A 21,409-nucleotide genomic window follows, 5' to 3' on the forward strand; every position below is an offset into this window, starting at 1 on the left:
TCAGTATGGAAAGAGGCACCCTTCAACTACAATTTAATTAAAGAATGCCACCATAAATTCTTACTCTATGAAACAAATATATTTTCTGTTGTGTCAGTGCAAACCCTTTAGGCGTTATTCATATATTTTCTTTCAATTATGCGCTATTTGCCTGTTGAGTAAATAAATCTTAGCCATTGGTGGCCCAGTGGACCGTATAGTTACCCAAATACTTGTCCAGCGGCAAGTTCCTGTCCTCACGAAAGTTCCTGGATTTTTCATGTTTTTTGGCTTTCAACATGCATATGCCACAATATATTTTCACATATACGGCCGACGATGTGCACACAAATGACCTCCGTGTTGCCTGTTAAATCATCATGAAATTTTTAAAACCTGCACACACTTCATTGGCCATGCGTGGGAAGGGTCGAGCATTCTGGGAGAGGTGGTCCTTTAAAATGCATGAAACTCTGCCCGACCAAGGCAAACAAATGCTGCAACCTTAATGGCCCTCCCTCCTTCCGCCCCCTCCACCAACCGGTGCCACGCCCACAGCGCCCCCAACTTCGGGACACTCCTTGGACTAAAGGCGTAAGTTATATGCACATTAATTTGCGCCGGCAGCAGCCAGGAGCATTTGTCTTGCCATACGTTAGGTTGGTACTGTTGCCAAACTGGTGAAGCTCGTGCACGGAAAACAATTTGTACTTTGCTACGCGATAGAATGGGTGGTATAAATTGCCGGTTAATACTTTATAAATTCACTCAGGAGTGCCTCTAAAGTTCTCTCCCAAAGAATTCCAATGCCAATGAAATGTAAGTTGATTTGAAATCTACGCAGATTTCAAATCGCCTGTTAAAATACATTTACCGTTTTTAAATCATTTATTTTTTCAGATATTTGCAATAAAATGCTTCATACTATTCTACAATGGATTTTAAGCTTATTTTTGTTGGATTCTCTGGATTTCAATACCATTTCCAAGACACCTATCGAAATCCCTTACTAGATGTTTCTACTAGATAATTAAAAAGTATATTTAAACAGAAAAAACCTATGGTTTTGAAATAACTTAAAATGCTTTCTTGAAGTTTGCAATGATAATGTAGCCTTTCGGCATGAATCGCACAGAGTTTCGTACAAAAAAATTATAAACTGTTGCATACTTTTAGACGGCCCTTTAAGCCATTTAAAAACACTAGTGATTTCTGTTGCACCCCTCACATATTCTATAGAATTCAATTCACTTTAGGTAGGAACGACTACAACATTTGTTCTGACGTGGAAGTAACATTAGATATTAAAATAATGTGGCATGTATTTTTCTTAGTGTGATAATGGAGATTGGTAGGAGAAATATCCTAGGTTGTCGTTGGCTGGATGTCGTCTGTCGCCTCTCGTTGGTCCCCTGTCGCCATTACGCGCACGCACAATGGCGCTAATAAATTAAAACGAAAGCTAATTTCTGTAATTGCGCACACAACGAGTCAACAGCTACACAGCCAGTAACCAGTAACCAACAAGCTTCCCGGGTCGCTGAAAATGTCCTCGTCCGCGTTCTTGCCCTCGCCCTGTTTGCGCTCTGTTTCTGTTCCAGCTCCGTAATGACGGCAAAATGTCATTGTCAATTGGGGTTAGGAGATGTTGCTACTTAAGGCACCGAGATTTACGCACTATTCCTGCTCCGCTCCATTTGACATGGCGCATTTTTCACCACCCTAGTCGTGGCAGCAGCAGCTCGCTTTTAGCTCTGATTTTTCCAGTAATTAAATTGTATTATAGGGCACTGGCTTGTTGAAGCTCCTGAGTAGTTACTTGGTTGTAAGTAACTTACACGTAATTAGCTGCATATTTTATGAAAATTCTGTCTTAAATGTTGCGAATTCCGCTTTTAGCATTTGTGACTTTTTGAGGGGTTCTATTTGCCCTTGCTAACAAAAAGTGACAACAAAGAAACTTGAGCAGCTCAGCAAGAGTTCTTGCTCTTAAGTTTTTGTGTCAAACTATGTAAAATAAATATTGAAGCTTAAGATTCTTATTTTACTTTGAACTATGTAGTTTTCTTTCATTAAATTGCGACAAAAAAGAAATAATCAGAATTAAAATGGCTTTCTATGGAATGGAAAAACTAAAACGGGTCACATCACGAGGTCTGAAAAAAAAATTAAAAATTAAAATAGCCTAACCATTGCATTTAAAGGAAAATACAAAAATAAACTTTAAATAAAGCTTTACATTTTATAAAAGCTGTTCAATAGCCTCAAAAATCATTTGTGAAAGAATATTTTAAAAAATGTTTACTAAAACATTTAACCAAAAACGGGAAATAAAACGAGTATAGCTGCCCTAGGCTTATTCTCATTGTGTTTCCAATTTAAATCCAATTTGGCTTGGTTTTTGGCCAGAAATAAATTGTATTTGTTTGCCATTAGTGGGGAGAATTTCTTTATGTGATTTGACATCTGTTAAAATGAATTCCATTCAATTTATTTAACTGGCAAACTTGTATGGCTTCAAATTGAATTTAATGTTGAGCCAGAGCCAAATTATGCGCCGTCTGGCCCAAATTCCCATTGTTATTTCATTATAACGTAGGCACGCTGGGCGCAGTTTGGGTCCTGTTAGGGCCAATCAGCGACACAATTGAAACCCGTTCTGCGAACTTCTTGGCCATGGCCAACGACTGTCAGCTGCCACAATTTGCAGTACGTGTAATCGCTGGTTAATCAAGATGCATGGTCGTATCGTGGAGCGCAACTAATTAAGGGATAACATGGCCAACACAAGTACTACGTCCCCGACTGCACTTGAGTTATGAAGTTGTAATTGAATACACTAATTATTTACAATTGTAATGCTGCAGCAGAAGGCTGCGGTATTTATCGGCTTCGAGTTCCAATTAGGAGAACTTGGGAATGGTAACTAAAACCTCACAACTGCCTGGAAGGAAGAGAATTCTAGGGCTTTTAAATTTGGGTTCAACTCCTCCTGAAACCTCGTAAATCCAACTATATCTAAGCGCCAGTTAAATGCTAAAAATCAAGCATATAAATCTGCTCATTTTACGCTGTTTTGAGCCTCCAGGCAGCTCGTTAACCTTACCCGGATGCAGATACAGATGTACTCGTATATATATATACATCTACAGCCGCAAAAGGCAAAACCAAAAGGAACATAGTCCAGCCAGAGGCATGTTGTAAATATATAGAGAAGACGTAGACCTAGGCATTGCTGAAGAAAACTAATATTCATTAAATATTTGAGCAGCAGCGGTGGATGCGGGGCAATGGTATTTCCCGTTTGAGTGCTTCTAGAAAATTTATTTGCAAGATTAATATCAGCAAATTGCAGAACAGTTTGTATACAATGTTTAGTTGATATAGCCCCCTTCCCACAACCGAAAATATGCAATTGCAAGTGCATTAAATTAAGTTGTGAAATATGCGAGCCCTTCGCTGGATTTCCCCATCATTTCGGGGAAGGCCCTGCGGCGGATGCTTGGCGATGATTTTTGAGCTACCTGCGGAATGTGAATTTTCCATGAATGCACTCTGCGGGATTACATGGCGAAAAATGTGCCGGAAGGCAGGTTCAAAAAGGGCACTCAGAAAAATTCAAATTGTATTGTGAATTGGTAGTTAAGTCACTATTTTTGACTTAAAAAATTTTCCCTTTTCCAAAGTTTGTGTTCCTATTGCAGGTAATAAATAAGTCGGAATGAGTAGGATCGGACGACTAAATCCTTATTAATATCGGAAAACGTTTAAAAATAAACTATTGTTAAGAATTTAGTCGTATAACTTATAAAAAAGATGGCCTGGATTTAGAGATTGATATAAATAAGCTTTGTTGTAATACATTTTCGAAAACTACCGCCTTGCAAAACTTCAAAATTGTTTTCTAGCTCATGGTACTTTATAAGCAAAGTATTTTTAAATGCACTTTTAATTGCATCACCACTAAACGGTCTTGCCACAAATTGCATTTCTTTTTAATTATTAAGCAATCTTCAACTGCTATTTCTTTTACAAACTTTAAATTTGTTCATTACAAGTCTTTTAAATGCATCCAATAAAATTATTTTAGAAGTTCTCAATTCTTAAAAACATATTTTAGCAGGCTGGGGCTAACTGAATCTGTAGGCGTTTCATATTCGTATTTTGCAGCTGGTGCAACCTCGACGACAACAATTTGATTTGAATGCGTAATCGAAACGTATTGTGGAGATCCGCCGATGATATGCAAAACCCGTACCCAGAAATCGGGAATTGCTGACAACGCACGGCTGCGTGGCAAATATTTTTGCCGCGATTTGCGAACGTGCAAGAATAATCGTTTGAAATTCAATTGATGACATGATTTGGCAGGCGGGAAACAGGTGAACAGGTGAGCCATCGCACTGAGAAATCGGGGGCGTGGCACTGGAAACGTTTTTCATCAATCTTAGTGGAAATTGCAATTTTGTGGCGCAACGCCAGTGCGAAAGCGCGTGCGAGTTCGAGTGCGAATGCGAATACGAACGAGAATGTATAAGTGAGTGGGTGTGAGTGAGATCGCGAACAGCAGTTTCACCGCAGACGGAGCACTAGGAAAATGGAAAAATGGGGAAAACAAGCAGCATCAGCAGCAGAATTGTGGTCGTCATTGGATCTCCTTGTTCGGTTCGGAAAACAAAAACAGGCTGCCGCAAAAGTTTCCCGTCGTCGTTGCATTTAGAGTCATCGACGTCTTTGGCCAGTGCCATCACATATGGTTGAGAATTTTAAATGTCCGAGTGTTGAGCGGAAAACAAGTCCGGTCATTCGACAGTTTGATGATGCGCAAAATAAATCAAATGTTGGTCAAGCTTGTGAAGGAGTTGTAATAATAATGGTATTCTACTAGCTTAAAATAAAAAATGTTTCGCTTGTTAAGATTTTTTTGAAAAACTGTTCAACAATATTAAACTAACAAATTTGTTGGTTTACAATTTTCTTAATAAATTACTCTTTTAGAGATATCATTATTTTAAAGATGAGAGTTACAATTTTTCCAGGCTTAAAACAAAAAAACTTGATTCAAGCCGGGACCATAAACCACAGATAATTGGGACTTTTGTTTTAAAAAGGCTACTTTGATTTTTTAAACGTTTTCACTCTTGTCCACAAGTCTAAAATTCAGTGAATTTGGAAAACTAATAACTGTTTTAATTCTGGTCTACAATTTTAACTTTCAATAAATTACAGATTCATTGGGTTTCATAATTCATTAGTTATAACCCCTTTTCAAACCCTTTTGGGGTTTCATTTTTTATGTTTCTTTAATATTTACTACAATTTTAAATAAGAAATATTATAAGTACTCTCAAAAAACTATTTCTCCTGCTTTAACTCACAAATGCGTTGGTAATAAAGTCCCTTGACAAAAGACTTTCGATTCCCATTCAAATTCGAACGAAATGAATTTATGTGACACCAGCATATCCCGCATCTCCTGCATACCCTGCTTATAAAAAAAGCGATCCAAAGGCAATAAAAAAAGTAGAGAATTCTCGAAAAATCGACATTCAAAAATGAAACGAAACGTGAGACGGCTGCCTGTCGTAAACCACCCAACCCAAAAACATACCCACACACACAGGTGGGCGCGGTGTGCATGAATTGCAATTGTTGTTGAGAGCATTTGCATGTCACTCGTTTGCATTGGGCGCACCTGTATTGGCGTTGTCAATGCGCCACGTTGTCCCCCCCTTTAAGCCATCACATGAGCCTTTGGACGATTTCAACTGGCACATATTTAATGGCGGCTTTCTATATGCATGAGTCCTCGTTGAGGACATGTGCCGGAGACGATGAATATGGACACACGGCGATCGACCATAGTTGTGGACCCCCAAAAGGCGAATTGGCAGCAGCACATTGCTCATATGCCATTAAAGCAATCCATTGATCCGGGGCGACTCTCAACTGGAAACTGGATACCGAACACTGGCAGCTGAGCACTGGCAAGTTAAGCAAGCAAGCGAAAAGTTAACCAACCAAACAGGGAACAGATGTGCTAGCCTCTCGGGCGGAAGGCCAACAAAAAAGCATGCTTAAAGCGATAAAATAAAATATGAACAAAGGTAAGACAATATGGCACGCGCTGGCAAGTCAAACACTTCGGGTAACTTCACCTAGTTGTTGCAACACAAAATTTGCACATTGCATACGATTTGCATGGCACATCATCCGAAAAAGTGAACGCCCTTCCCGCTGGCAGAAAATCACAAGTATATTATGAAAGCAACGGGGCCAAGAACAAAGCACCTTCAACGCTGCTCGCCCCGACAAGATTTAAATATGTAAATAGGCAGCAAAAGTTGGCATTTATGGCAAGACGAGCGGTACGTTGAACGAAAGTCGACTCGTCTTGCCTCTTTGCTCAAAAATCGTTAGACAAGTGAAGCCAAACTTAACGGGTGGTTCCCGTTGTCCGTGAAAACAATAAATCGACTGTGTTTAGGTTTCATTTTATCCTAATGCCATAGGTTCAATGGTTCATTGTTTTTTATTTCTGAATCAATATGTTGAAAATATTCTTTACCAATTTCAAGTCAATGCGTGTAAAACTAACGGAGTTAAAGCGTTTCAAACGACCGGCCGAGCTACCATGATGTTCATGTAGGAAAAACTTTAAATCGATTTTCTCGAAAACGTCTTTTTTGAAGTTTGTGAACATCAGAACTCAAAATCTACATAGAATATAAGACATATTAAAATGCGACATGTCTTTTCAAAGACTGAACCAAGTTAAAAGACCTAAATAAAAATAAACTACATTTAAGGGCTCTTAAATATATATATTTTTTTTTGTTTGAGTCCAATAAAATACAATTTTAAAAATTCAAAATTTTGTGAGAGCATTTTAAGAACTCTTAATTTATAATTAATTATTTGTACTATAGGTTGCGGCTTTACAAAAGAGCATTTTACCCGTTCAAGTGAAAGCATTTATTTGTAAAGATTGCAGGCTATTTTCTTAAGCTATTAGTAAAGCAATTTTATCAACTAGTATTCTAGCTGAAAATAAGTAATTTCAGGGCTTTTTTGAAACAATATTTCGATTTTTATATTGTTAATAAATGGTAACTGATTCATTCTAAGGGAGCTTACAATTAGAATCTCTTTGATCTGCATGCTTGCATAGCAATGACAAATCACTAAAACATTTCGCTTTTAATATAAATGGTTATTAAAATTTGTATTTTCCATGATTTAAAATTTTCTGTGTTTTAATTCAGTCGCAGATTGCAAGAGAACATTTTTCTTTCTCTGCCCGAAAGCAATAGGCTGAGGCACAAATTTCTACGATTCGGCGGGCAACAGTTGCTCCAGCTTCTGGTTTAATTTACTTTCCCAGAACTTGACAGTCGGAAAATGTCTGGAAAGAAAGGGGTGAGCTCACAGACGCTGACATCCAGGCTGTCACAAAGCAAATGCAGCCATCGCGAGTTCAAATTAATTAAGAGCATGTCTAAGCCTCCTGCGACAGTGCTCGTCATCAGCATAGCTCCTATCCGGCTCTGCTCCTCCTCGCCCGGCTCTTCAGGTTTGCGCCCTGATGGATTTGGGTCTGGTTTTTGCAGTTGGCGCGCGTTTGCGAATCGCGAACGCACAAAGACAAAGCCTTCAACACATGTCGGATGTCAAAGCAAATTAGAGAGCGGACGGAACTCTTAGGGCACCGGACCAGTGCCTCAGCCGTTTTCCGATTTCTGCGGCTTTTAAATTTCGTTATGGCCATAAAAAATCGTCTCACCGCTCATAATTTTTCAGTAGTTTGGTCGTTTATTTCGCTATGGGTTCGACCAGGGATTGGGCCCATCATTTGCGTGCTCTATCTGGACGATCTTAAATGCAAATAAAGAGACCAAGCAAATTGTATTTATTTATCGCTTATTTTCTTGCTCTGGCCCAGAACATGAACCGAAAAAAGGGACAAATATTTGCCAATGTCAGAGCGCCGCAAAGTATGCAAAATAGCTTTGACTAACACCTACACATTGGGCCCATTGCTGTTGACACTGCTGCGTCTGTGCGTGTGTATCTGTCGAGTCACCCACACAGAAACACATTTGCGTGAGGGTCATGATGACAATTGTGCAGAAAGCACATTTTACTGGCCACACAAAGTGGAAAACCAAAAGAAAAATTGCTCAACAACATTGGAGGACAATAAATGTTGTAGACAAATCCGAATCTTATCAACTACACTGGCAGTTTGTTGTTGCTTTGGACCCTTTTCTTTCTAATTCCCATTCTGTAAGCCCACTTTGAGTAGGGATATCAGGCGAATAGCCCTGTTTCGGCTGGTAAATCCCCTTCGTTTCACTTTCATTTCATCGGGTTTCAATCGAGGGACTCAGGAGGGTACAGGGTAGCAGCTGGTCTAATCCCCTACTCGAGCTGCCATTTCCACTTCGTATATTATGCATGTCGGAACAATGCGGAGGCCTGGCCATTGGATTCCTCCACCTCCGGATTCCCTGCAACGGACATGCTTGCATCAGAACTGGCCTTCACTCAGTCACTTACTCATGTGCACAGGAAAAAAACAGACCAATTTCCAATCGTTGTGAACTGACTATAATTGAAGGTAATTCTATATAATTTAAAAATAATTGGTTTATATAAACAAATTTAAAGTGACTTGGATTAATACAATTACAGTTTTTAGCTGGACCTTAGCTAGGTAAAGTTTTCGTTTTAGTTGAAACAAAATATATTTTTTTAAAAAATTATCAAACTCAACACATTAAATTTTGTAGAATTTTATTATTTTCTTTGGTGTCAAGTACCATTTTTTGGTTTAAAAAAACGTTAATATAATTCTTCTAGGATTGATATTATAAAGCTGAAAAATTACGATTTCTTTGTGAATTTTGTTTTCATTTTCTTTTAGCACATAACATTTGAAAGACAATTTTCAGCTTTTCAGAAAATAATACATTTAAAAATTCAAATCTTTATCGATTGTATTTTTCCAATTGTATTTTTTGATAATAAGCACGAAAAATATAGATTTCCAAGTTTAAAAATATTTTATAAATTTTTAAACTAATTTATTTGTACCATCACTTGTTGGTAGGCAATTTAGTAAGGGCCAAATAGTTTTGTGAACAAATAACAATATTTTAGTAATCTTATGGTTAGTTCTCCTTTTTTCCCGTGCTTACACTCAGTCCTTCACTCATTCATTTGCACATTTATTTGTGCTGTATGTGAAGCATTTTCATTCTTTCGTTTGCCTTGGTCCCGCTTTTGGGATATTTACGCTCCATTGTTTGTCGCTCAGGCGGAAGCATAAAATTGTTTGCTAGATAAGAGTGAGACAGTCGGAAAATGAGCGACCGAGACAGAGATATCATCGAGTAAAACGCTTTTCTTCGTTTCGTCCTCTTGTGCAATGTTGAATATTGTATTATCCTTGCTGTTTTCTTTTTTCGTCCGCTCGAAAACTTATTTTTATTGTGCCTTCGGGATAATCACGTTCGAATTGTTGCTATTTGTGTGCAAGGACGAAAGTGGCCATCCAACTAATCGGAGTACGATTGCTCTGAGCAGGTAAGCGATTACCGCAAAGCCAAATACTTTGGGGAACTTTAAACTTTGCCTCCTCTTGGCCCAGCTTAACTAGTTTCTTATTTTGTGCTTTTTTTTGCTGCGCTCTTTTGGATGTCAGAAAAGTCTGAAAAGACGCCGTCGCGTCTGGCTGTGCCGGCACTTTCAAATTTATAGTTCATTGAATCCGCATGAAAAACAGCCAGACAGACAGAAGCTAAATGGAAAAACCAAAAATGAGAATTGATTTTATTTTTTTCTGCTTTTGCGTTCGAGTTTGCGACAACAACACAGGCATTTCGTGCATTTCTCAATTTATTCCAAGACTCAAATGACAAACAGTTGCAAAACAACGAAATAAAGGCAGGTCAACAATCAGCAGCGGCGACTGCAAGTTAACATAAATATTTCCATAGCCACTCAGCGGACTGCAAGGACATTTGCAACTGCAATGGCACTGGCAACGGCAACGTCAACGTCAACGGCAACGGGAAACCTTATCTTCATCCTCGGGAAAGCTGCAGCGGGAAATCATTAAGGTAAAGAAAATAATTTCTCAAAGGGAAACTAATGCAATAAAGCAGAACGTGTGGCAACAACAAACGGCATCAGGCGAAGGAAGGATGGCAGGACAAATTGAAATCAGATCTCAAGTGGAAGCTAAAACAGCGGAAAATCCAAATGGATGCCACCCAGCTCAGATGGAATAGGAAAGTTTTAAAGATCTGTTTGCCTGCAGAGTTAATTTAAAGGCAGGATAGATACGCGGGTTCTTTAACAAGCTCAAGCTGAATTAATAAATAATTCAGAAATATTCTAGAGTGCTTTTCACTTAAATATATTTACGCTACGTGTCAAACACCTGTTTTGTGATTTTGCTTATTCAAAATGTCCATACACACTAACTGTTTATAACAACTTTTTTTTTATGTTTGAGAGTCACAATAATGTAATAATATTTTTACTGACAAAAAACATAATTGTGGTAAGCAGATAGGTGTTTTTTAATCAGAAATTATACAAAAATTGTTAATTTTGTTAACCTTTTAACCTTTCTTTTAAATCTTGGTATTGTTTGCCCAAAAATAAAAAAATGTAATTTTAAACAGTCTCAAATTCTTGGCAAGTTTTTTCTGTCGACTGCCATTAGCGAAAATGCATTGTCTGCTTATGTTTGAATGTGTAAGAAAAAAAGTATGAATCTGCTGGGGTGCAAAAAACTTTTGGCACAAAGGGCACCATCCTGTCAGGCCAACGCAGTTGAGTTCACACTGCTGGCTTCTGTTGACTTGGCAGCGATTTCCCCGTCACTTTTCTCACACAGAACAATGAGGCGGTAGACGGGAAAATGTCACCAGGTTCTTGGAGTGTTTTTCTATCAATTTGAAAGGACTTTGCCATAAATAACTCAAACGAAGCGGCGGCTGCAAAGTCCGGTTGTTGCTCAAAGGCTTTCAGTTTTCGGGAAATTCTATTTCTGTGCCCTCACTTCTTTTTTTTATATCCGAATCTCCCGCTTTATAAATTTCCACTCATTGAAAGTTACGCCTGGGGGAAAATCCAGCTAACAATTTGCCGCTGCCGCTGCTGCTGCAGGTGCTGCAGACCAATTACAATTACAACCGACGGAACGGAAGAAATTTCATTATACTCGCAATTTTGTCTCGCGCTGAAACAGGGCCAGAAGTCAGAAGCCAAGGAGAAACAATAAAGTTTTCCGACTTTCCACTGTCTATCACAATTGGCGTTGCTATGTGCGTATGGGATTGTTAGATGGAAAAGGATCCGATATGGACACCTGTGCAAAGTCTGCCTTCTAATTGAATTCTCGAATATAAAAATATCAAGTTGAGAAACTCAATTGGAAACGCTGCGGGCATCTAAAAACAGAAAATATAATTTCTTTCCATGTGTCTGCTCATATCTATGTTTTTCGGTTTCAATTTTTATTTTTCCATTTGGCTTTTTTGTGTTTGTGTGCGTATCCTGCGGCTCTTGTTTTCGTTGCAAAGCCGTGGCACGTTTTATTTTAATGCCAAGCTCAAGGCTGGAAAAAAACCTGCTATAAAAACCAAAAATAATTCAATTCAAAATAGAATTTGCTCTGGCTGCGTTGTAATAAACAATTTTTCTGCGTAACTTTTCTGCTTTATTGCCAGAACTTTTGGACCAGGGCAAGTTTATCAAGTGCCCGGCAACGGGAACAACAACACCACTCGACATCAAAATTAATAAAGCGAAACTTTATTTGCAACTGCAAATTAAGTAACTAACTCGGCCAAAGCATTATGGCCAAATTACTTTTTATGAGTTCATTTCCTTTTCAATACGAAAATCCGCCACGAAAAACGTCGAAAACCTAGCCGGAATATTGGAAATAAGAGAGAATGAGCCAGCAGTCGGCATTCAATAGCAGCGGCACACGAAAAAAAAAATGGCAAAAAATGTTTGCCATTTTCTCGCAAATAAAAAGCCACTCACTTCAATGAATCGACAAAACTTGAGGCAAAGCGGCCAACACAATTCAGCAAATGTTGGCCGAGTGGATGACGTCCGAGCACGGTGGATAGATTTGTGTTCGTTTAAAGAAACTCTGTAAGCAATTACTTGTACACGTTTTCTTAGTCCTGTTACTTTATAAAGTACTGCAAAAATAAAAGGAAAATGGTAAAAAAAAATCATCAAGTTTTATTTCGAGTTCTCACTACTTACTAGAAAGGTCGCAAAATAAGCAAGACTTTGAAAAACTTTTATATATAAAATACATAATACATATAAAAATCTAAACGTCGAATGATTTTTACAATTTTTTTTTCTTACAAAAATCAATATAAACATTATTGGAATAGTGTTTGAGTGTTTTTCCAAAGTTGTACGTGTAATTGCTTAGAGGCCTTTATAAAAGGTATTAGGTATTAAAACCTGTATAGTTTTTAGATTTTACTACAAAAAAGTTTAGAATCAGACCAGATCTTATATTCTAGAATTAAGGAATGTGTAAAGGGGCCTTAAAAAAACAAATGTAATTTACATTAATTAAATTTTGTAGAAAAATCAAAAAAATAAATAAATTTACTATTGTGTATAAATAAATAATGTTTACTTGTTAGAACTTTTATAAAATCTTGAATTTTTACAACTTAAAATAATAGCATGCTGAAACTATTCACTGATGACAAATATTAATTTGTTGGTTAAACATGAAGATTCCAATATTTCAATTAAATAAATTAGAAAATTAACCATTCGCCCTATTGGTTGTATGAAAAAACTAGCTTTTCAAGTTATACATCCCTTAAGTTCTCCACCCGCTAAATTATCCTGTTTATCTCAGATATTTTCAGCACTGCGGCCATTGTGCTGCGGTGCGTAGGGGCTCGGTGGCACAATGGTCAGCATAATGCGGTCTACCGGCTGTCAAGTACCTGATAATGTTTAGCTAAGCGCCCGGCGTACGTTGCGTTGAGTGGTTCACCGTGGCCCCAACCGTAGTCTCACCCGTAGTCCCACCCGTAGTCTCACCCGTAGTCTCACCCGTAATCTCGCCCGTAGCCGTAGCTTTTCCGTGGCTGAGAGCCGCTGCCCGGCAATGATGAAATTACAACATTAGCAAACTAATCGCAGCCACTTTAGATGCCAGCAACGTTTCAGGTTCTTTGGATGTGGAGGTATAGGTGGATGTGGATGTGGATGTGCATGCGGATTGGGCGTTCAGTCCAAGGTGGGCGTGGCAGCGAAAGCGGGAGAATTAAAAGTAAACAACAACAAAGTTGGGAATTGTGTTTCAGCTGGCCAGCTCGCTGGAAATAAAGCAATTTGAAGAGCTGCTCGCCCGGGCATCGAATGAAATTAAATAAAATGAAATTCATCAATAAATGGCCAGGTACGGAGCCATAAATATACCGTGACGCAGAGAGCCACATCATGGGGTGTTTTTAGTTGCGGAAATTATTTGTATTGCCACGGAAATTTCTCGTTTAATAGGTCTAAATGAGAGGTTGTAAAAGCCTGCAAAAAGGGTAGGAGAAAAATTCAATGAATAAATTCTCAATTGTTGCCGCTGCGCCTTCGTAGGATTCTTGTGGAGGATTCCGCACAAGTGGCGCGTAAAGTGCACTCCTGGGAGTCCTGACAGCAGCCGAAGCCAAAGGATCCCACGAATCCCTACTTATTTGCCCCGTGTTTTCCTCACGTAGCCGAGAAATGTGAGTATGTGTAATCACTGCTCATCAAGTTTACACTGGGGGGAAATACGAGCAGCTATCAATGCTCTTATTGAGCAAATTGATTGTATTTTAAATGCTTTTCTGTTTGTTTCCTCAGGAGAATATGCCTTTTGGTTTGCAGCAACTCGAACAGCCTTTGTTTTTATTTCGCCCTGGTCTCTTTTAAAATAATGTCCGGTTTTGAAAAAGAAATGTAGCAAAGTAAAAGATTTTTTACAGAGGACATATAAAAGCGGATAACACGTGTTTGTAAAACTAAATAACTTAAAAAAGGATATATAACTTAAATATAATTTTTGTACCATTTATTTTTCTCCCTTATTCAAAATAATTTGTAGTTTACAAAATTGGTAAAAATAATATTAAATTTCATTATATAATTTTTAAAAGTTTCTTCGGCTTACTCATACAATTGATTGGGTTTTAATGTATTCTTATATATCTTATAGCGGTTGCAACATTGTAAACTGAGTCCTTTTGTTTTTATGTGGCCCAGCCTTTTTGTTGTGGGTTGCGAAATGCGATCAACAGGATCCCATCGTTATGTTTAATTGCTGCTCACCGTAAAGTTTGCTCTATAAACATTTTAACTAGGTCTATAAACAGACTAATAGAGGCCATCAAGTCGTTTGCATGATTTATGCTTTCCGGTGTTCCTTTTTTTGTTACCACCCCTTCGTGACGTTAACAATCTATACAGAGTATACTAAAAAGGCAGTAAAAAACAAGACCGACATGTGGGTCCGTACGGGGACATAAACTGCTGCAGTAATTGAGGCGGGCCATTGTTCCAACTCCCCGATGGCGCTTAATCAATACCCGAAATACCCGAAATAACCGAAATGAGAGCAACATGAGATATCTATATATATTTATCAAGGAATAGGTACAGGAATAGCAATGCAATATAAATATTTGACGTGCGAGAACGCCTGCCTCCAAAGTGAGTTGTTTAGCAGGGGACATAACAATTGCAGATTTGCTGAAATTGCTTTTACCGGGTGCAGACACATTACGTATACGCACATCCACCACCCAATCCTGTAGAAGTGCGTATGTCCTCGTCAACGTGTTGTAATCAAATGGAACTTGACGTTGGAATTGCGCAAATTGCGATTTTATGTAGGCTGTCGATTTGTTCCCTTTCACGCACACACGTCTTCACTTTTTCACTCTCTCACCCTTGGCTCTACAGTGGAGCCTTCAAAAGCGAATGTTTACTTTTGTCTAGAAGGACTTCTCCTTCACACTAAAAGTGCGTTTTGGGTGAGCATTAATTAAATTGGCTTCAGGCTTAACTTTATTGCGGAAGAAACACTGTCAAATAAATGAAAATGGGTACTCAAGTAGATGTTCAGCAATTTTAAAATGGTTTAAATGAGAAAGGTTATAATTTAAGAACTTATTCGATTACCTTCTTTGGGCAAAAGGTTCGAAGGTGCCGTTTTATAAGAATTAGGGATCAATAACTAAAGGTATACCAAAGCAACAAAATGACTAAGCTTTTTGAATAAAATAATCTTAAAGAAGATCACATACATCTAAAACAAATTACCAAAAAATTAGCAATGGTAATAGATTCAATATTATTAAAATATTTTTTAAAATCATTACTGCGAAGAAAGACCAAAATATATTATTAATTTATTAATGAGGACATTTTACATAGCTAGTCCGCACTGTAGATCCTTGGGGCCAAAGCCCGAGAAGCACATCTGTCAAATGGTTATGCAGTCTTTGTTCTAGACTGGCCTCTTCCGTCGACCGACTCCTCCCCGAAAATTAGCGCCCAGCCTTTCAAATTGAAAACGTGAACCATGCGGTTCATTGGTAATTCATTTATGCGCACATTTGCCAGGATACCACCGACTCAGACCTCCTTTTCTTCGATAAGGGTGGTTAAATGTGGGTGGTTATGGGTGACTTGGGTCTACGACCAGGTCCTTTTGCCGCTGCAGGTGTATCGCATAAGAAATGGCCTGCTCGGCTGCCGTCGATAGCATTAGATGTAATTTATACTTTTCGCCAGTCGCCACCACGCACGACTTCACGTCATGATAATGTATCGAATTCGTTTTCCAGTTACTTTGCTTGCCAGTGTCTGGAGGAGTAGAGCCTGCTGAACCTGCAGCGTTTTGTTTGGCAAACATCACAAAACGCTTTCAACACATTCCCCATTCATACTCAATTACGTACGTGGGTGGCGAGCCAGTTGCACGTGGCCAAGATTTTTTGGCCATGGAGTGTTGGCCCAGCGCGGTAGTCCGCTTCACTCCACTTCACTTGGCTCCTCCTTAATTTTATTTCTTTTTTTTTTTTTGTACACTGCCAGCCAGCTTTTCGCTGTGTGTTTGAGTTTCTGGCCAGGCCAACAACAACGTTCAATGACTTGGCCAGTGCCGAAAGTTTGCTGCAAATATTTGACCAGTGGCCAGACCCATCCCTCGGGAGGTGCAATTATTTATTTGATTTTATTTTGCGTTGCCCAAACACTGGCCAAAAGTTCTACTCAAATATGCAATTTCTATGCACACGAGACTTAAAAATATTCATATTAAAATTACTCCTATGAAGTGGCAGCAACTCGTAAATTTTACTTTGTGTAATTTACATAGCAGCGAATTGCAATCGCAATTACAATTGGGCAATGCTAACTGAATTGAAGTTTGGCAGTGGCAAACAAAAACCAATATTTAGTTGCGGCCTTTCCGCTAAATCAATCATAATCAATATTTAAATTGGGGAAATGGGAAAATTTTTTGTTAGAAAGCGCACCAAAGCGCCTGAAAATAATTTGTTTGTGAGCACTGTAATGAAATTCTGGCCATTGGCAGGTGGCATTTTCTCGTTTTCCTTTTTAATTTGACCGCCGTTGAACAGGGAAATGCACTAAGAGCAAATTGATTGACTGACGGATGGATTGATCACTATTAGCTAAGCTCGAAGTAAGAGCGATGCTAATTCATCTTGTGTTATTTCTGCAATTTTAGAATGGGATTTTACCAAATGATCGCTGGCTATTTTTAAACTCTTTCGACATATTGGCGTAATTCAATTGAAAATGTTGTGCATGTCGGATGCAGAAGTCAGTGCAAAATCGCACAAAAAATTGCCGCCATTGTTGGTTGGTGTTGGTGTTGGCATTTCGGTTGTTGGGCCAAATAACCAAAGGCTCGACGTCCGATGTTTATTTGGTCGCACTTTAATTATTTTTACGCCCACCTGACTGGTGCCACGCCCTAAGCGGAAATTGCATAGTGTCGCTGGCGCTGTTGCCGCCTTTTTGTTTTATTTTAATTGAATTTTGAAATATGTCCACGTCCGTCGCTTACTTTATGTCGATTTACTTGTTTTTTTCCGTTTTCCCGTTTCACTTGCTGCACCAAAAATGCAATTAATTCGAGCACTTTTTGAATTGTTCCAATGACCCTTCTCCGCGGGAGTTATTTGTTGCCATTTCTGCAATAAATTCCCGATGCTTTAAAAATAAATCAAATGCATTAAGGGCTTCTGCTCGCCTTCTCACTGCTATTTGACAATTGTTAATTAAATCAGTTTTATGGTTTTGCCAATTGAAATTGAATAAATTTACGTTTAAACTGTATTAATCCTGTAATGAAAACTATTTTCAAATGCTGTAGGCACGTGCCTTTTACCTAATTTGTCGAATTTTCCCGTTGATATGACCGCTTGCTGTTGAAATGTTTAGCAACATAATTTTGGCAGTTATGGAAAAATATTTTTGCATAATATTTGGGCAGCATTTTAAGCCTGGCTTCAGGCCACATTGCATCGCTGCTCAGTTACATTCAATTTGGCGAAAGTCCCTAGACAAATGAGAACTTTTAGGTATAGCCATAAGTGCTGCAATTTTAAAGTACCCAAAGAAAAACTAATTGTTGACAAGACAACTTGTTGAGACTTTCCCAGGGGCAAGGGCTAAGACCAAAAGCTAGCTTAGGGATTCTCCAAAAAGAAAAGCTTAAACTACTTCTTTGGTTAGCCAAGTCAAAGCCGATTTAAGTTTCTCCAAAACTTTCTGCAGTTTATTGGATTTTTCCTCTTTGGTGAGTGTACACATTTGTTCATTTATTTAGACCACTTTTGTTGTGATGTATGCAAGAGTAAACTTTCATTGTGAGTTTTTGTCAAAAACCGCCAGGTCATAACTTTGTGCAGCAGTTGGCAAAACTAATTGTTAATTGAAACAAAAAAAAAGTGCCCAGCTGGAGCGGACAATTAAGGGGCCGCCAAACAAATGCCAACAATTAACTGCGGCAACAATATGGTGGAAAGCGGAACGCCTGAGGATCTAGATGGGTTATGGAGATGGCTGGCTAGAATGGGTACTTACCGCTCATCACAATCACGACGAGGAGCAGCAGCCAGGCCACGCAGAGCGGCAGTGGGTGGGCAATGGTCATGGTGACTCAGGCTGTGGAAATGACTGGGCGGCGACAGGAACAAGATGCGGAAATGCAGTAAGCCCCCGCGTTGCAGCCCCAACAGACCTTGTTTTTGTTGTCTGTCTGGGCAGAGGATGTGGGATGCTGCAAGCTGAAAGCTGAATGCTGGATGCTGGTCTTTCGTCCTGTGTGTCTAGGCTGGCAGCAATAACCAAGTTAGCAGCCTCATCATCAGCATGGGCGGCAACAGCTCCGGCAGCAGCAACGTCATTATCGAGCCTCCCGGCTCTCTATTAACTTGGCCAATTGCCAGGACTCCTCCTCCTCCTCCTCCTCCTCCTCCGCAGGCAGACAAAAGCAACTTAGCCGCCGTTTGGCTTTTCTATTTGCCGCTTCTGTTTTATGCCGTCGTACACGAAATGTGGCCTGTAAAGAGCAGAGCAGAGCGGAGCAGAGGATTACGATCTGTTGGTTGGACTGACGCGAAAGTTATTGCAACTGACAAAGCTGGCTAAATGGTAAAAGGGGGACTTTGAGGGCTCACGAAACCTCCATCAGCCCAAACTCAAATGCACTCATTGGTAGACTCTCGAGCAGCTTCTTCTGCTCCTGCCTTGCCACTCCAACAAATTCAAAAACGACAACGGAAATGAGCAAAATGATAATGGAGCATGCCGCCTGCATAATGATGGCTGCGCAGGGGGAGTACAGTGGGGTAAAACATAAATTTAAAGACAAAACTGGCGTTTATTGAATAACTAGCTATCGACTATCGACTAATTGGACCTGAATTAAAGAGGTTTACATGATTAAACTACACTTAAGGTTTGTAAGTTTGAAAGTAAATACATATTGTTTTGATCAGAAATGTTTTGAAGGAAAAATCTTAAAACAAGTTTACTATTTAAAAAACAAAAAACTGTTTATCTTGGCTTTTCGAATTTAAATTTTTTGAAGTTCACATATTTCGTAAATCAATTTTATATTATATTACAGCAAAGGTTTAAGGGAGCTTTTTTAAGTCTTAAAGCCATTCCAAGCTAAATGCACTTTTTGAGAAAGCCACCTCCGTTTTTTCCCAAAGAATTGACTATTCCTCCCACAATTCTTGCAGTCGGAGGTACATTTTGCTTTTCATTTTTCGGCTACTTAAAATTTCGGACAGGCCACGTGCTCAATCTCTGGCAGCAACTTGGGAATTTAATTTGCTAAATATAATTTTTTCCTTTTTTTTTTCTGCTCCCCCAGACTGCCGACAGGCAGTGCTGGAAAGTTTAAACAGTAATTAACTTAATTGACCGTTTGCCAGGCAGCTTACTTGTGTCCCGCTCTGCTTAGATTGCTTTATTTAAGTTAGGAATGAACTAGAGTCACTATTTACTACTATTACGATTCAAACACACTATAATTATTGCCTGCCATTGGGGATGATCGATTCGTGGGCATTAAAGTCATAATAATAGCAGTATCAGGCACATTTATTACGCATACGCCGTGTGCACACGCCGCATTATGCAAGGGGAATTTCGATTTTTGCGCATTTATCTAGACTAAAATTTTTCCGGCACTCGTTACCATTATTCGAAACGAGGGGAAAGTAGAGCTTCATAATTCTAATGCATGGATATTATGTGCTATACCGCTACAACGAACAGCCATATAGGGTCCTATATCATCCCACTCACTTCTAACTTTTCCCCTACGCCGCACTTATTGTTAGGAAACGGAAAGACGGCAAAAAAGCAAAAAAAAAAACATTTTTACCATTATTGTTAGTTATTGGTTATGCACGGAGAAAAATGTAAAGACATGTTGCCACTTAAATGATAAGGACAACAATTAATGTTTAGTATTTTACACTGTAAGAGCCCACATCATGAATACTTTTTCACTTTTGTGTACACTTCTAAATATGTATTGAATTATTTAACATTTTTTTCTGTGCAGCAACGTGTGTGTTCTTGCTATTCTACAGACATGGCAGACTTCAGACTTTGGAAAGCAATTTGCCACGCACTGTCAGTGAAGTTGAACGCAGTGGAACAATTCTAATTTTCAGCTACGAAAAATGTATACAACAAAAAGCGCTGGCCAACCAAAAAAAAAAAACAGCGAGCTGCCAAAATTTACATAAATACACATATTCACACAGATACACATTAGCAGGACTACACTCACAGATGCGCAATGCAAATTGAATCGTACAAAGACTTGCTTTTACTTTTACGTATCTCGTGAAAGTATTATTCCTCCTTCCGTTTCCATTATCATTAAAATTTTTTGCGGGTACGCAGAGCTCCGCTTTAAAATTACTAATGCAAATGAACAGAAATGGTTTTTAAATAATTGATTAAGATGAACTGCCTTTTTGGTTATTTAAAAAGGACATGCATGGTCATATACATGAAATAATTCGTTTAAGAGTTTTTGACAATTTAATTAAGTGTATTTAATTTGGAATTAAGCAGTTAGATATTTAATTTAACTATTTTATTATTTCAGTGTAGCATTTCAAATAGAATACAATTTTTAAACTATTTTTAAAATTATTATTTTTTTAATTAAATTGTTTTTACTACATGTTCAAATCAGTCATGTTTTATTTAAATAAATTTTAGATTAGAATCTTACAAAGTTTATTTTATTTATTTGCTACAATTATCATATAATTATAACAATTCGAAGTACAATAAAGAGTGTTAAAATATGGTAATCTGCATTTGTACTCCAAGCCTGGTAATATTTTGATCTTTGAATTGTTAACAACCTTAAGCCTAAGCCTATGGGTCGTGAGCCTAAACCGTTGGATAACAAATCCCACCAAATCGTGGCTCATTTTTCTTTCCGTTTCCCCTTATAATTACTCGCAAGCAGGCAAGCCACCGAGCAAAGCAGCAAAATCGTCTACAAAATGTATATAACATTATAAAGCAATTTGCAGTAAATCACCCAAAGCGACGCGCGTGTTTATAAATCACAAGCAGCCCAAGAGCCTCGCTGTTTTTTTTTTTTTTGTTTTATTAGTCGGGTATCCCGCTGCTACTTTGGCCAACCAACCAAAATCGAAATGAATAATTAATATGTCGCGCCTGCCGCAGACGAAGAAAGTCTTCCATCTTGCGACTTCCATCATGAGAGAAGAAAGCCCTGTGAGGCCGAAAACAAAACAAAGTTGGCAGACCAACAAAAAGAGAGGCTCATACGAGTCCCTGC

General features: G+C 38.6%; 1 protein-coding gene across 3 annotated transcripts in view; it reads right to left on the reverse strand.

Moving 5' to 3' along the window:
• LOC128258802 (junctional adhesion molecule A) overlaps positions 1-21,409 on the reverse strand; it is a 101,129-nt gene that overhangs the window by 51,064 nt on the left and 28,656 nt on the right. For all 3 annotated transcript variants that reach the window (XM_052990694.1, XM_052990692.1, XM_052990693.1), the window contains exon 2: positions 18,145-18,622. In XM_052990694.1, coding sequence (XP_052846654.1) covers positions 18,145-18,214 — 70 coding nt within the window. In that variant the 5' untranslated portion in view covers positions 18,215-18,622. The remainder of the gene's footprint in view (positions 1-18,144; positions 18,623-21,409) is intronic.

This window comes from Drosophila gunungcola, assembly GCF_025200985.1.
Source record: "Drosophila gunungcola strain Sukarami chromosome 3L unlocalized genomic scaffold, Dgunungcola_SK_2 000003F, whole genome shotgun sequence".
Taxonomy (NCBI): domain Eukaryota; kingdom Metazoa; phylum Arthropoda; class Insecta; order Diptera; family Drosophilidae; genus Drosophila; species Drosophila gunungcola.